The sequence below is a fragment of the Lutra lutra genome, chromosome 14 (assembly GCF_902655055.1).
Source record: "Lutra lutra chromosome 14, mLutLut1.2, whole genome shotgun sequence".
Lineage (NCBI taxonomy): Eukaryota > Metazoa > Chordata > Mammalia > Carnivora > Mustelidae > Lutra > Lutra lutra.
Window position 1 is genome coordinate 32,969,587 of NC_062291.1, and position 17,014 is coordinate 32,986,600.

Genomic DNA, 17,014 nt, shown 5'->3' on the forward strand with positions numbered 1-17,014 from the left:
CAGGGAGCCAAACTGACATGGGGAAGAGGAGGCCACTTCTCAGGGAGTGCAGAGGAAGGTGAGAAGTCTATTAGTTATGGGTTTGTAAGTCCTCCATCCTTCCCAACCTGGTTGCCTGTTCCCTCCTTGTGAATCGTTTCCCCCTGCAGGTTGTGCTTAACAAGTAAAACAGGAGTGGCGCTGGGTGTTTTAGACTTCTCCTCTGCACCCCTTCCCCACCCTTAGTAGAGTGCACCTGAGTTAACTTCCTTGGGATGAAAAACCAACACCACCGAAGAGAATTGCGTGTCATATCTCATTTGTTTAAAATGTCCATGACTGTTCGCTTCCCTAATAACATCTGTTTGAAGGGGCGCTTAAACTATACTTTTTCTGCTTTTCTTCTCTCCCCCAGGAAGGTTAACTTAGAAGCCAGTTTCTTTTTTACCTGTTTACCCTGCAGATAGCCACTGAGCTGTTCTAGTAACTGTTGCTGTTAAGGTGCAGTAAACATTGCGCTTAATGAAGGTGGAAATGAGACCTGCTTGCCCTGTCTACATTTTAGTCCATTCCAGCTATAAAAGCCCTGTCCTCAGTTTCTGCTCCTAGTCCTTGCAAGGTTTCCTCATAAACTTCCATGACTAACCCTTCTGCCTCATCTGCTCCGTGGTTGGGAAATGGACACAACCTGTATCTTTCTGCTCGGGGAAGCCCACCATCTTGTCTTTCCAGGTGAAGTAACTTATTCCAGAGGACTCTAAGGAGTAGCAATAAATAGACTTTTCTTCCTTTCTTTTTTATTGTGATAAAATATTTGTACATAACATTTATTCTTTTATCCGTTTTTAAGTACATTCTCATTGTTGCACAGCCATCCCTACTGTCCATCTCTAGAACTTTCTCAGCATCCCACACTGAAACCCTGTACCCACTGAATGATAACTCCCTGTGACCCCCTCTCCCCAGCTCCTGCTGGCCATCAGTCTGTGTCCCTTTCCTTTTAAGGTGGTGCATTTGTTAAAACCAACATAAGGTTACAGATCTTGAGTTTATATTTCTTCATTATGATTAGTGTTCGCTTTAGGCATTGACTTCTGTTTTTAGTTCTACAGGCCACGGTGCCTGTGTGCATTTTGCCCACAGCCACCTTAGACCCTGGTACTTACGTACCTGCCTTGTTCCAAACAGAATATACTGGCCTCCATGCATTCCATGAGAAAATTACCTGTAGCAGTGTATTGATGGTATGTGCCATGGAAATCTTTGTAAGCCCAACTCTGAGCTATTTAAGTCCTTTTAAATACATTTTTTTCTTATTATAAAAGTAGTACAGGTTCATTGCGGATAATTAGGCAATGCCAATAATCCATAAGAACTAAATGAAAGTCTTGCTACCTAGAGCCAACCACTGTTTACACACAGGTATCTTTTCTCTGTATCTGAATCCAGTCGAGCCAGACATAAAAAATGTTGTTTCTATGGGTCAGCATTTTTTTTTTAATGTTATTTATTTATTTGACAGAGAGAGTTCACAAGCAGACAGAGAGGCAGGCAGAGAGAGAGAGGAAGGGAAGCAGGCTCCCTGCCGAGCAGAGAGCCTGATTCGGGGCTCGATCCCAGGACCCTGGGATCATGACCTGAGCCAAAGGCAGAGGCTTAACCCACTGAGCCATCCAGGTACCCCAGGTCAGCATTTTTGAATATCAGCAATTTCCTATAGTTTAACACATACACAGACCCTACACTTTTTATTTTGTAACTTCTAACTTGAATTTTAGACACTGATCAAAATGTCTTCCCTCTAGAGATTGGAGATGACATTGGCGGCATTGCCATTTTTTCTGTACCTTGCTCGTGGAGAGGTGTTGTCCTTATCACTGAACAATTGAGTTATTTTCAGCCCATTGCCCCAGAGGAGTCTTAAAGTCTAGACTAGTGATAAATTTTGCTGATTTTCAAACTCTGAATACACGTCTAAGAGGAGAGGATAATTCTGGAACACAGGATGGACACTGGGGCAGATAAGAACTAGAAGTGGCAAGAGGATGGGAGTGAGAGCGTGGGTAGGGGTCAGTGCTCTTAGGCGTGTTATCTCGTCCCTAATTCCGCTGTGCGATATCAGTGCATATCATTATTCTTTGACGTTGATTTAACTGTGGGATTGTCCATAGTTCATGAACAGAAATCAGAGTTATGTGGCAGGAGGAGGTGATATACTCTGCACGTTTCTAGCCGTGGCGCCTTGAGCAGCGCCCTTAAGCTCTCTTAGCCTGTTTCCTCATAGTAAAATGGGCCCAAGTGTCACCCGCCTTACTTACTCATAGGGTAATGTCAGTATTGAGGAGGCCTCGTTTGTGTGAAAGGAATTTGTCACCTGTAAAGAGCCATGCTTTGGTGTCCTTAGACTGCATTTCCTATTTTATGACCTTAAAACACTACAATAAACACTATAATTACTTTTCTTTCCGTACTTCTGGGGACTTCTGAGATCATCTTTTTATGTTATGATCACATGATCTCTTCATTTCTAATTTCTCTGTCTCTGATCTTATATTCTCTTCTTTTTACCTGTCCTGTTTAATCTCACAGCTTGCACACACTCAGTCTGTTCTCTGTGCCTCCTTCACCTAGCCACATGACTACTACTGGACAAGTGACTCCTGTTTACTGAGTTTTTGACCTCTTTCTTCCTCATTAGTTAATTACCTCATCTACTAAATAAGGAAGTTGTTATGACTCTTTACAACTTCAGCATTGTTAGAAATGGTCAGATAATAAGCAGCTTAGATATCCAATGCTAAGTTATACTCATTTGATGGCCTATTATGGTAATATTTTAAAAACTCTGTTTAGGAAGAATCTTTAATGTAGAAAAGGCTGTGACAAGAGGACACGGGGTTGTACATACCGTAAGATCGCAGCTATATGTAGAACATAAGCCTGAAAGGAAATACTCCAAAATTTAAACAAAAAAGTAACCTACAAACAAGTGATTTCAGTCCCTTTGTCTTCTTATTCATTCTCGGTCTCAGTTCCCTGGTTTTGTCCTAGATGTTATGGAGTGTTGACTCTGGTGTTAGGCAGTGTGGGCAAGGGGGAAAGGCAGGGCTGCGGCGCACATAAAAACAGGCAGTAAAGATGCAAGGCGTCGTGTCATCAGTACCAAGGAGGCACAGACCGTCCATGATTGTTGGACAGTGCTCCACTGGCTAGGGAAGTTGGAGTGTCTCCATCTCCTAGAAATGTAGTAAAAGGTCACATTCATTTCCTGCCTGCACAGAAGCTAGGTCTAGATTCCTCATGGACTCATTCGGGATAACTGAGAATTTCTGTTCTGTGTTTGAAGCAGCGTAGAGTCCTGGGGTTCTAGGGCTAGGAAAATTAAGACTTCAGTTAAATCCCTGCTGCGTCACTGTTGTGACCTGTGGCCTTCAGCAAATTATTAATGTTTGATCTTTAGGAGCCTTCTATATTGAGTGTGAATTTATTAAAAGTTATGACGGTCTCTTTGGATGCCATGTATTTATAATTCTTGCAGTGGATAGGATCAGAATTCCGTATTTGTCCTGTGTACTGCCTGACAGAAGGGAGTCTGATTGGTGTCCGTGATACTGAAGGCCTGTTTAAGTCCGTAAGTGTTGAAAAGTTGTCAGGGGGTATGTTGAAGAGAGACTAGAGCATAGATTCTGAAGAAAAGCATGGCTTGGTCATTTGTGTTCATGGAGGGAAGAAAGGTGTTAGACATCTGGAACTTTGGGAAGGTCAGCAGCTCTGCAATACGTATGTCATTTGACCTAGTGTTCTGTTCCTGGGAATTCGTGCTGTAGGCACGCTGTCAGGTGTGCTGTACCTGCTGCAAGGTTATTGTTCCACTGTTGTTGATAATAGGAAGTACTGGAAATAACCTAAGTGTCCATCACGAAGGGGCTGGTTAAATTAGTTATGATACATCCATATCATGGGTTACTTTAGAGCTAAAAAGGTGAATGCGAGGGCGCCTGGGTGGCTCAGTCGGTTAAATGTCTGCCTTCTGGTCAGGTCATGATCCCAGGGTCCTGGAATCGAGCCCCGTGTCTGGCTTCCTGCTCAGCGACAAGTCTGTTTCTCTCTCTCTCCCTCTGTCCTTCCCCTTCTTGTGCTCTCTCTGTCTCTCAAATAAATAAAATCTTTTTTTTTTTTTAAAGATTTTATAAATATTTTTTGACAGAGATCACAAGTAGGTGGAAAGGCAGGCAGAAAGAGGTGGGGGGAAGTAGGCTCCCTGCTGAGCAGAGAGCCCGATGCAGGGCTCAATCCCAGAACCCTGGGATCATGACCTGAGCCAAAGGCAGAGGCTTTAACCCATTGAGCCACCCAGGCGCCCCTCAAATACATAAAATCTTTAAAAAAAAAAAAATAAAGATGAATGAGGAAGCACTGAGCTTTAAGAGAATATGCCTAAATAGAAAATCAAGGTCTAGTATAGTGCTATCGTATGCTACCTTTTGTTTAAAAGGTGGGGCAAATAAGATTCTATCTTTATTATTGCTTGTATAAGCATAAAGAAATTCTAGATGGCTATTCTAGAAGTGAAGAGTAGTAGTGTTTACCTGAGGGTAGGATGAAAGCCTGGGGAATCATGAGAGAAAAACTTTTTTTTTTTTTTTTAAAGATTGTATTTATTTATTTGATAGAGACACAGCAAGAGAGGGAACACAACAGGGGGAGTGGGAGAAAGAGACGCAGGCTTTCTGTTGAGCAGGGAGCCCGATGTGGGGCTCGATCCCAGGACCCTGGGATCATGACCTGAGCCGAAGGCAGCCGCTTAATGATTGAGCCAGCCAGGCGCCCAAGAGAGAAACTTTTAACTCTGTGTGTATTTATTTTTAAAAAGTTTTTAAAGATTTTATTTATTACATATTTGAGAGAGAAAAAAAGAGAAAGAGAGTGTACATGTACACATGAGCAGGGGGAGAAGCAGAGGAGGAGGGGGAGAGAATCTGAAGCAGATGCTGTGCTCAGCGTGGAGTCCAACTCCGGACTTGATCCCAGGAGCCTAAGATGGTGACTGGAGCCGAAACCAGGCGTCAGATGCTTAACTTGACTGGGCCACCCAGGCGCCCCGATTTTTTAAAATTTTGAACCATGTAAATGTATTACTTTTGGCAGTTTAAATTTAAAGGTTTTTTAAAACAGAGAGAATACCTTTGTGATCAGTATGTGGGTGAGGTTGCAGGAGGCCCACTGAGGAGTTCATACCTTATCCACAGGAATTTATCCGGGTAACGGAACCCTCTGTTTCTTTTAGGTTTGTGGTCAAGGTTCAAAAAGAGATGTTTTAAGCTCGTCAGGAAGATGCCTATTATTGGTCGCAAGGTAAGTGGAATCTGTATAGATCTCCCTGCCCTCCCACCACCCCCATGATCATGACGTCTTCTTTTGTTTACTGAACCTAGTGTGAATTCCCCAGGGCGAGGGGTGATTTTTGTCCCCCTACCCACTGGGGAACATCTGACAATGTTTGAGGATGCCTTTGTTTGTCACAACTGGAGTGGGGTGCTGCTGGCTCTCAGTGGAATGCAGCCAGGGGTGCTGCTAAAATCCTGTGGGGCCCAGCAGACAATTACCTGGCTCAGAATGTTGGAAGTGCCAAGATTAAGAAACCCAACTGAACCCTCGCTCCAACCTATTTGACCAAAGGAGACAGGTGACGTCTGTTGAGGCAGAATTTACAATTAGGAAAGCTGACCACAATGGCATGATGCTTTTGAGCAGTGTTTGGCTGTGCTAACTTGAGATGTGTGTCTGGGTCGGGTACTTCTATGGTTAGGGCAGGGTTGACAGACTTTCTCTGTGAAGGACCAGATAGGAAACATTCTAGGCTTTGCAGGCCATACCGTATCTGTCAGAACTGTTCGTGTCTGCCCCTGGAGCAGGAAAGCAGCACAGGCCATGGGTAGGTAAAGGGATGAGCCTGGCTGTATTTCCTTGAACAGGCAGGGGCCAGATCCCAGCTGTGGTCTGTGGGTCCCAGGTCCTGAACTTAGAGAGCTCTGTTCTCTTGCTCTTTGTACCTGTCTGTAGCGTTATGTTCTCTTCCCTGTGTCCTCTGTCCCCTCACCCATGCTGAGGATGAGACCGTCACCTCTGTACCCTTCCCACCAGCTCTTTACCGCAGAAGATAAATAGGGAAGGCCCCATGCGAGCCCTAAGGAAGGCACACGGGCCCTGATGTCTTTGTCTCCCTACGTGCCCTGCCTGTCCCTCTTTCACTTTTGGCTTTCAGTTCCCTTTCCCGTTTCCCCTTTCCTGGCCAAATCAGAAGAGATGTCAGTCATCTTTAGCCTTTGACCAAAATCCATTCAGACCCCTGCGCTGACTAACTCTCCAGTAACCGTGTACTTATTTTCAGGTTCACTTCCTGATAGGGAAGCGGAAATAGTCATTGGGGTAGAAAAGGGGAATGGGAATAGATAGGCTTTTATTTGACCCTAAATCATCTTAAGCCCTAAAATGAAATCTCCTTGAGTCATTCTAGAGTTAAAGGATAGGGAGAGGGCAACCGTAGAGAGTGGACTGGATTTCAAAGGAAACTAGCATTTCCCCTTTCCATTCCCCGTATTTTTTTGCTCTTTTTCTTCACACATTTCTCCTTCAGTTTCAGATTTTGGGACAAATAAATGCTAGGGTTCCAGAACCCATTCTTAAATTTATAAAATAACAGAATTGGAAGGCACTTAGAAACTAAGCAGACACCTTTCATTTTTTAGAAGCAGATTTTGAGGCTCAGAGATAGTTCTTCGTTTTGAGCGAGTGTGCATGATGTGTCCCTGTCTCGTTCATTTCACTACATTCACTTACTCAGCTGACGGTTTGCGGGCCCGTGCTCAGCATTGGGTACTGCTCCGGGTACTGGGGACTAAGTCCCCAATCTGTGCAATTTTCCTGGGAAAAGCAGAAAATAGATGCATGAACAAATACACAAGAATTTCATTTTGAAATAAATGCAGTGAGGAAATTAGAATGTGATTGAGGCTCTGAGGCAGGCACTGGGGGAAAGGTATATGCTGTGCTTTCTAATATGATCATCATCGTTTCGTGTCTCTTCTGCTTTATTACAGCGGCAGTCTAGGCGTGGAAGCTTGGCTCCCATGGCTTGGTCCTGCTGCGCACTTGCCATTTAGGCAGTACAGTCCACGTACAACTTTAAAAATGCTTTCATGCCCATCACATGTCTCCCCGCTACCCTGGGCGTGGCCTCCGCTGCCGGCCTCTGCCTGCCTGCTAGCCTGGGGGGCGTGGTTCCCAGGCCCGGCTTTCCCTGCGGTTTCGCTGGGGGCCTCATCTAGGAAGAGCCTCTCCTGTTCTAATCCTCTACAGCTAGAGATGGGAAAGTTGCAACATTTGGGGTCAGATCTTGGGCCTCGGACATTCACAAACAGGTCGCTGAAATGATCTTGCTGTAATGCTCACAGATCGTGGCCTGTAGACGCTCTTTCAGGCCTGACCCTCAGGGGTCCCTTAGCGCAGATAGCAGCCCCTGCTGGCTTGGTGTGTTTTTAAAACTCTGCTCTGTCCTCCCCCAGCACTTTCTACCACCTGACTTTCACTCTCTGTGTCTGCTGCTACAGGGAAGTGCCGTGAGAACAGAAGTTGTTCTCACTCATACTGCCTAGTGTGTTCTGGTCGCTGTGTCTCCCGGGCCCACAGGGGTCGTTGGGCAACGGTGGAGGGAAAGCACGGGCTGTTGCAGTGAGGATGAGGGCCAAGGAGAAACAGCCATAGCTGATGAACCACACGGAAAGGACCGCCACTCCCCTAGCACCGAAGCCTCAGGGAGTACAGGCAGCAGACAGCCCGAGGAGATGGAATGCGCTCTCCCTGTGCCCCCGGTGGTCTTGTGCACGTGTTTGGGGAGTTGCACAGGGCCTCCGCGTTCTGGGTGTGCTCAGTGCGTGTCTGATGATGGAGCCCATCACTGGCGCAGGCACCAGCATCCCTTCTGCATGTGGCCTATTTTCTGGCTGCCGTTCGTGGCTCCACCTTTGTTTCTTCAGTACACACACTGGCTGCTGCCAGGACGCAGATATGGTCCATATACCATGCTCACAGGTGCCGGCACTGGCTCGTGCGAACCCAGTAAAGCAGGGCTGATGTCGGGCATCCCAGAGGAAGGGGGCGGAGGAGGGAAACTGAATGCATGTTTGACTTTCAGAAAGAAAGTTGACTTTTCAGACTCCTAAGAGCCTGTCTCACATGCCGGCAAAGAGCTGAGCAGCCAGCACCTCCCCGTATCTGTTGAAAAAAAATACCATCCCTGTTCTGTCGCACCCGTGTGGCGCCCAGCCCGGAGCGGTTGACTCGGAGTCATAACTGGTTCTTCTGCTCCCTGGCCTGTATTTTTCCATATCCTTTTTAACTTTGCCTTTCTTCCCTTTGGAGATCCAAGAGAAGGTGAACAAGACCAAGGATGATATAAGCAAGAACATGTCATTCCTGAAAGTGGACAAAGAGTATGTAAGAGCTCTTCCCTCGCAAGGTCTGAGCGCGGCTGTAGTCCTGGAGAAGCTCAAGGAGTACAGCTCTATGGGTATGATTCTGGTCAAACACACGCTGCTTGCTTTCCCAGCATGGCCGGTTTGGTCCTTGTTTAATGTCGTAGGTTAAAAATGCTTCATCCCTGGAACTTACATGTTCATCCTGTCTCAGAGGCTGAATTTCTTACTATAAAAATTATGCTTAAATTCATCCTTCATCCAGGGCGCCTGGGTGGCTCAGTGGGTTAAGCCGCTGCCTTCAGCTCAGGTCATGATCTCAGGGTCCTGGGATCGAGTCTCGCATCGGGCTCTCTGCTCAGCAGGGAGTCTGCTTCCCTCTCTCTCTCTCTCTCTCTGCCTGCCTCTCTGTCTACTTGTGATCTCTCTCTGTCAAATAAATAAATAAAATCTTAAAAAAAAAAAAATTCATCCTTCATCCATAAAGCAAACAAATCTCAGAGACAGTGGAACTGGAACTTGGTCCCATTTCCTTTTGTGAGCCTGAATAAAACGTAGTTTGTTTCGAAAGAGAGAATATAGATGTAAATAAAGTAAAACGCAGATTCATTACAGAAATTGTGAAATCTGCACAAAGGCACAAAAGAAAATCCCATCATCACAAGATAAACACAGATGAGATACACACACACACACCTACACACGTGTGGGTATATATATGTATGTGTATGTATATGAATTTTAATAGTGTTTTTGTGTAATAAACATACACACACAGATAGATACATATATATGCATGCATGTAAGGGAAGGATAAATATACCAAGTAGCTTAAAGTTCTTAATGTTTAAGAGTGTAGCGCTGGCTGGCTGAATTGGGGGAGCACGTGACTCATGATCTCAGGGCTGTGAATTCAAACCCCACCTTGGATATGGAAATTACTTAAAAAAAATGCAAAGGTCTTTTAAAACAGAGTGTCGCCCGTGGAATCAGCCTGGATTCACATCATGGTTGGGCCACTTAAGGTGTGACTTTGGGTGAATTACTTAACCTATGTCGTGGTCTCTGTCTTTCTACAATGGGGATTACTTGAAAAGATGATTACAGAGATTAAATAAAATCATACATGTAAATGTATAATACCTGGCATGTAGTAAGTGCTCAATAAATGTTGACTCTTTTTTTAAAAAAACTTTATTTGAGAGAGAGAGAGATAAAGCACTAGCAGCAGGGAGAGGAAGAAGCAGACTCCCCACTGAGCAGAGAGCCAGAAGCGGAGCTTAATCCCAGGACCCTGAGATCATGATCTGAGCCAAAGACAGATTCTTAACTGGCTGAGCCACCCAGGTGCCCCAAAATGTTGACTATTAACACAAATGCAGGTTTGTTACAGAGTAAGATCATATTGCAAGTACTCTTAGAAAACAGGCTTTTTAGTTTGTCATAATTTTAGATTTGCAGAGAATTTGCAAATTCATACATACAGAGATTTCCCATACACCTGGCTTCTCCTGAAGTTAACATCTAAAGTGACTGATTCATTTGTCAAAATAGTAGTTGACTAAACTGCAAATTCTATTCCTATTTTGTCGGTTTTTCCACCAATGTCCTTTTTAACGTTCTAAGCTCCAATCCAGGATGCCACATTGCATTTCAGCAAATACACTTAAAAATTTCTTTTTTTTTTTTTTAAAGATTTTATTTATTTATTTGACAGAGAGAAATCACAAGTAAGCAGAGAGGCAGGCAGAGAGAGAGGAGGAAGCAGGCTCCCTGCTGAGCAGAAAGCCCGATGTCGGGCTCGAACCCAGGACCTGGGATCATGACCTGAGCCGAAGGCAGCGGCTTAACCCACTGAGCCACCCAGGCGCCCCTACACTTAAAAATTTCTAATGGACATATGTTGAGATTTTGACATTGGATAGTATAAAATTAGCACAGTCCAGGATTTATAGGTGATATAAAGTGGGGATCAGCCAACTGAGACCTGGATATTAAAGATTTCATTGATCTTGAAGGCACATTCCTGTCGCCATATTGCCTTGCCTTCCCTTTTCTGAGTCATTATCAAGTAGCACCGGTAAAATAACAGGAAATGAAACCACATATTCTATTTTTGAAGGGCTGGTGGCTTCTGGTCTGAAGACATGCATGGGACAGTCCAGTGTCCTCTAAGGAAAGAGGGAAAGTCCTATGGAATCAAGCCAGAGCTGACTGAAGATGAGGGGTCTGTCTGGATGTTCGCTACTCATTCTTTTGCTCTCTTGCTGGAGCTGAAAGCGTGGATTTGTGGGGCCCATGGCGACAGTTTTCAGTTAGTGTGTCTCTGGTAGCTTTGTCACTGCCCACTCTCAGTAGGGCACAACTGTGTTGTATCAGAGGTACCTGCTACCCACATCAGCAGAATCGTTGATACAACGTGGACTGTCTTTGGAGAAGCACCTCACACCCGAGGTGGAATTGTGAGTGGGTTTGGGGTTCGTGTGAGGCCAGGGCCGCTGAGACCAGGGTGCTGATGGTGTGTTCATCATCGTGGTTTGTCTGGTCAGGGAGTCCGTTCCCTGGTTCCACCTTTGATGATAGTGTACTGAAATCTCACACTTCACCTTGCATTTTCCTGCCAACTCTGCTCATCACAGTTCTCACACTTCCTTTGACTAGATAGGAAGGGGAGAAAAAAGTCAAGTTAGCCATACAGAGACCAGAAAATGAGTATAGATAAAGGAACAATTCGGTACTGGTAGAAGGCCGCTGGGGATGATGACAACATCGTTATTGGACTGTATTATACCTGGATGCTCCTACTGTCTTTTTCACACTATTGTTGGTAGTTTCACACTTTCATCTTTATTTTGCCTTGGTAATAAGTCTTTATTGGAATTCTTTTTCTTGATTTAACATAAGAACACCTTTGGGTTTCTACTCAAAAGTTTTTTTTTTTCCTTCTTTTGTACCCAGAGGTGTTTCTTTATATTTTGGGGAGGTTCCTGCTTACTGACCCAGTGGCCTTACCTTTCTCTACAGACGTCTTCTGGCAGGAAGGGAAAGCCTCTGGAGCAGTGTACAGTGGGGCAGAGGAGCTCACCGAACTCCTGGTGAAGGTGAATGCTGGCACCCCAAGGGAGCGTGTGTGGTCTGTGGCCTTCATACTACCTCAGTTTTTCTCCTTCCTTCTGTAATAAGAAAAAAAAAATTACTTAAGGATAGTTGAAAAGTTTCTCTTTACCCATACATAGGTGAATATGGATAATATTGTCAGAGACATCTTCAGTCCGTAAAAAAGGACAATATTACTTACGTTTCCATGCTTTATCGGTGCCCCATGTAGAAGGCAGATTACTGGGGAAGGTTGTCTGTTTTCCCATCACTTGAGGTTATTAATGACAAGACATACTTCGATGAGAAGAGAGGAGGAACAGACACTTGTCCCTCATTCCCTGTACCACCTGAGTCTCAGATCGAATGATTTTGAGAATAAGCAATAGGCTCACTCGTAATTGAAATAATTCTCAATTTTTTGGTTGACTTTAGGGTTGCCTATAGCTTCTTCTCTCCTAATCCAGTTTATTTCCTAAACCCCACTTTGGCATTGGCATTGGACTCAACAGTGTTTAAGGTCTTTGTGTTTGATTATGGTAACTATGAAACTGCTCCTACCTTACTAAATACTATAAGTTTGGCTCGGCTATACCTTGACATAATGATCTGAGCTTACTTCTTAGCTTAAAAATCTTTCCACTAAAAGATTTCCACTGAAAGATAGCTTCCCGATATCTATGGGATAAAACCCAAGCTGCTTACGTAGCAGAAAATGCAAGCCAGGCCTCAGCTGGCTCCCACCTGTGTTTTTCAACTACCTCTGTTACTTTCCCATGTAAATATGAACTTCTGCCTTTCCTCTTCACTGAGTGTACCTTGCTCTTATCATGTTTTCCTCCCCTCCTTCATTCCACCTGTTCAAAATGACGAATTCCTGTTGATCTGTCAAGGTTCTGCCTGTGCAGACACCTCGGACCCCTCAGGCTCTTTGTTATTTCCTCCTTAGGGCTCCTTTTCATCACTTGCATACTTCTGCTATCACACACACCTGGCTGCTTTTTGCCAGATGCTCTCCTAAGGGCTTTGCATACCTAATGTTATTTACCTAGAACCCTATCAGGTAGGGACCATGATTGTCTCCTTGAGCACATGAGGGCACTGAACCTCAGAGAGGTGTTTTGACCTCACATGACACAGCAAGAAATAATAGGCAAAGCTAAGATTGCAAATTGGGTCTGTTTGGTGTTTCAGTGTGTGCTTTGAGCCACATTCAAATCTCCTCTCTCACCACATTGTAAAATAACTTATTTGCAAGTCTGTCTCCTCCACTGTATTTTGAGCTGCTTTGGAGGGCAACACATATCTTCCCGTTTTTCCAGTTTCTAGGGTTGTGCCTGGCGTCTAGAAACCTTTGTCTAGTGCATGATTTCCTGTCGCATACCGTGTATTTATCCCTCCTGCTTCATATCTGCGTGCATCGGTTTGCAGGCTTACGGAGATTTTGCATGGAGTAATCCACTGCATCCAGACATCTTCCCGGGACTGCGCAAGATCGAGGCCGAGATTGTGAGGATAGCTTGTTCCCTGTTCAATGGGGGGCCGGATTCCTGTGGCTGTGTGAGTATATACAGGTGGCCTCCAATAACCTTATGTTTTTATCCTAAAATAGAAGAGTTTGTTGGAAACATTTTGTTACACAAGTAATGTGATTATTGGTAGGAAGATCAGATTAACAGCAATGTAAAAATGCTAACTTCTGGAATTTTTAGAGCATCAGCATTTTATTGTGTATTTTTTAAGATTTTTTTCCCCTTCAGTTTTATATTTTGAAAAATTTTAAACCTGAAGTTACTAGAAAGACAGCACTGTGGATTCCGTTCCTGTAAATATTTTGCACATCTGCTGTGTCTGCTCCTTTCTTTCTCCCCCTCCCTCTTTGACCCATCCAGTATACTCCCAGCAGGTAGACCTTCTCCTGTGCCATCGACTCTCTGAACTCTGAAGAGACCATCAGTTAAGCAAGCCCAAAACAGTTTGGCCTCATCTGAAAAAGTGGAAGAAACGTATCTCACGACCCTGAAATTTAACTACTTAGGGTACAATGCCCCCAGAAAACTGGCACGTGTGTGTCAGGATAGATGGGTATTCTAGCAGCATTGTCCGTGATGTTGGAAACTGGAAGTAATTCAAATGTCAGTCAGCAGTGGGGGAAATTACAGACTGCTCCCTGTGTTTCAGTCTATCGGAGCTGCTGCTCTGAGTGATGCTCAGATTAGCCCATTTTGACCAGTGGGAGCCTCTTAATTTTGGCCTCTAGGTCCTTTTGTATGACTCAAGTGGTCTTTGAAAGCTTCCTTTCTTTCCTTCTTTTTTTGACAAAATATTTTTATTTGCTGAAATGTTCCAGGGTTGCTTTATGCATTTCCAGACACCAAGCCAGCCATTTGTCTGAAGAGCCCTGTTTCATTCAGAATGGTATAAAATACTTACATGCATGTAAAATACTCCTAACCCAATTTATAGAATAAGACTTATACAAAATTAGCTGGAAAAACATCCAGAGGGACAAACAACACAAAGGAGGTTGGAGAGACTTGAGGGCTGGAGCAAGAAGGGCTGCCACGCACCCGGTTGGGGTGTAATTAGTGTTGAAAGAGCAGGTGTTATCACCACAGCGGCGGGGGCGTTTGCAGGTGGAGGAAAGACAGACTGAGGTGCTCATTGTTGGAGCCAGGAGATGAATACAGGGGTTTCATGGATTCCCTCTTCAGCCGTGTCTCCTCTGCATTTGAGTTCTCCTATTGAGTTTTTTTTTTTTTTTAAGATTTTATTTATTTATTTGACAGGCAGAGATCACTAGTAGGCAGAGAGGCAGGCAGAGAGAGAGGAGGAAGCAGGCTCCCTGCTGAGCAGAGAGCCCGATGCGGACCTCGATCCCAGGACCCTGAGATCATGACCTGAGCCGAAGGCAGAGAGACTTAACCCACTGAGCCATGCAAGCGCCCTTGTTTTTTTTGTTTTGTTTTTTTTTTAACCTCATTTACTGTATTCTTCATTTTTGAGAATTTTGTCTTAATCTACCTGGGGATCCTTTTGTTTTTAAACTAGGTTTTTGCTCATTTTATTTATTTATTTCTATTATTATCTAAGGTGTTCTGCCTTATGTGGGGCTCGAACTCACAACACTGAGGTCAGGTGTTGCAACCTCTGCTGACTGAGCCAGCCAGGTGTCCCTGCACGGTGGTTCTTTATCGTTTCTTTCCTTGGCTTATGTTTTGTTCATTTAAATATGTTGCATGTAAGTATTTTATATTCTGCGTCTGATAGAATTATCAGACAGGATTGTTACTCATGAGTCTTAGCTCTCTGTTTCTGCTGGTTTCACTCATAATCATCTTGTATCCTTATATTTGTGACTTTTTTTTTTTTTTACATCTTCCTGGGAACTTTAGTCTCCAGATTGAAATGAAGTTCTCGCAGGGAACATGTGTAGTTACTTCTGGCAGTTGCCGGGGACTTGCTGGGAGGTGCTGTCACATTGGAACCCATTTGAGTCTGATGCTCAGGGTGCAGTCTCATCCTCCAGAGGGCGCGTGAGTTCACGCTGCAGACCCACGTGAGAGCTGTCTCATGAGTCATTCTTTTTTTTTTTTTTTTCCTTTTTCAAAGATTTTATTTATTCATTTGACAGACAGAGATCACAAGTAGGGAGAGAGGCAGGCAGAGAGAGAGAGGAGGAAGCAGGCTTCCTGCTGAGCAGAGAGCCCAATGCGGGGCTCAATCCCAGGATCCTGGAATCATGACCCGAGCTGAAGGCAGTGGCTTTAACCCACTGAGCCACCCAGGTGCCCCTCCTGAGTCATTCTTGAGAGAGCCTTATTTTTCTTTACCAGAGCATCAATGCTTCTTTACCAGAGCATTTTATTTTTCTTTACCAGAGCATCGGGTCGGGGAGAAAGCAGTTTTTCGAGCTGTCTTCTTCTGCACCAGTGGGGCTTTAATTTCTTGTTCCCCCGAGATGTGGGTGTAAGTCCCAGGTTCTCCAGCTCTCTCCTGTTAGACTCTCAACCTTGGACAGGCCCGCAGTTTGCCTCCTGTTCATTTGTCACGGTGGGGGTCAGGGGTCTCAGAGGGTGGTAGCAGCCCTCAGAGTTGAAACCAGCTTTGGCACTCACTTACCTGCTAGGATTCTTGATTTTGCTCTGTTCGAGTTCAGTATATTCCTTTATGTTATAAGCTCAGTGGTGGATATAAAATAAATTTTAATGTTTTATGAGGCTTTTTAGTTGTTTCCCTTGAAGGGGGGCTGCCCAAGATGGCTGATCTATAGTGCTGGAAATAGGATTTCCATGATTGTTGTTTTTTCCCTCCATGTGATCTTTGTACACTTTACGGCCTTCTCCTTCTGGATCTGCTTTTCTCCACTTTCTTCCTAGGCTACTCAGCTATTCTTAGAGAATACAATTTCACAGATTGGCGACCATGCCTGTGTTTCTTCTCCAAACACCTTTTGGTTACGTGTGTCCAGCCAGAGGGATACAAGTGTGGAGAGACAGTGATCTTTCAGTCTCTGTCTTTTTTTTTTTTTTAATCTGGGTTCACTAAACTTGCCTTAAACCTTTCCTCCAAGCTCTGATCTGTATTCTCAGCAGTGTTTATTCTGTTCTCATGTCCTTACTACTCCTGTATCGGGGTCGTTTGGTACTCTGTGTTTTAGGTCTGCGGTCTCATTCTCTTGGTTGGGTGTCCAGTCTTTTAGCTCCTACTTTCTTGAATTCATAGTCTTGTCAGGTTGTCCTGTAGTGAGAAACAGTGGTGAGGAATTCCCTTCTCCTCCTCAAACTGTTATCTTTTGAGTTAGTGACCATGCCATTTTCTTTCACTGTGGCTCATGCTGATCAGAATGTTCTATTTTGTTCTGACACATGCTGGCTGATTTCTCATCGGAGAGCATTAGGTTGAGGGCCTCTTGTATTAGAATATCAGGCCACACCTGTGTTAGAATATCTGGGTCTCTTCTGAGATTTTGTTAAAAGTTGCCTGTTAGAGTTCACTCTGCCTAGTTGGAAGAAAGTAATACCCTTTGGGCTTTGATTATTTCTTTAACCCATTCTATATCCTTGAAGCTGTGACTTTGAGGTGTTGGTCCCAGTGTTCTCTTTCCCCATTTTGCCCATTTCTCCCTAGCTGCCTTGTCTACCACTCACAGAGCAGAAGATGAGGAACCCCCATCCACTTGCTTCTCTGAAGATTTGGAGGGGTATTAATGAGAATCCTCAGGATTTTGCTGGCTCGTTGGACAATTTGAAGGGCTTGGAAGAGGGATTAGGAACTGTGTTTTGCTCTCTGCTGAGCTTTAGTAACTTGTCTGTCTTTTTCATTGCCAGTATTTGAAGTTTATTGCATTGTATTCTCTCTCTTTCTTTGGTGGTTGCGATTATAGCTTTCTGCAGCTGTTTTTTTCCCTACTTTTAGGTACCAGGGGAGAGGAAGTAGCTGTGAGGTGGGTTCAGTATTTCATC

General features: G+C 44.4%; 1 protein-coding gene across 2 annotated transcripts in view; it reads left to right on the forward strand.

Moving 5' to 3' along the window:
- SGPL1 (sphingosine-1-phosphate lyase 1) overlaps positions 1-17,014 on the forward strand; it is a 70,710-nt gene that overhangs the window by 38,850 nt on the left and 14,846 nt on the right. For both annotated transcript variants that reach the window (XM_047702234.1, XM_047702235.1), the window contains exons 4-7: positions 5,267-5,334; positions 8,401-8,548; positions 11,478-11,554; positions 12,981-13,109. In XM_047702234.1, coding sequence (XP_047558190.1) covers positions 5,267-5,334; positions 8,401-8,548; positions 11,478-11,554; positions 12,981-13,109 — 422 coding nt within the window. The remainder of the gene's footprint in view (positions 1-5,266; positions 5,335-8,400; positions 8,549-11,477; positions 11,555-12,980; positions 13,110-17,014) is intronic.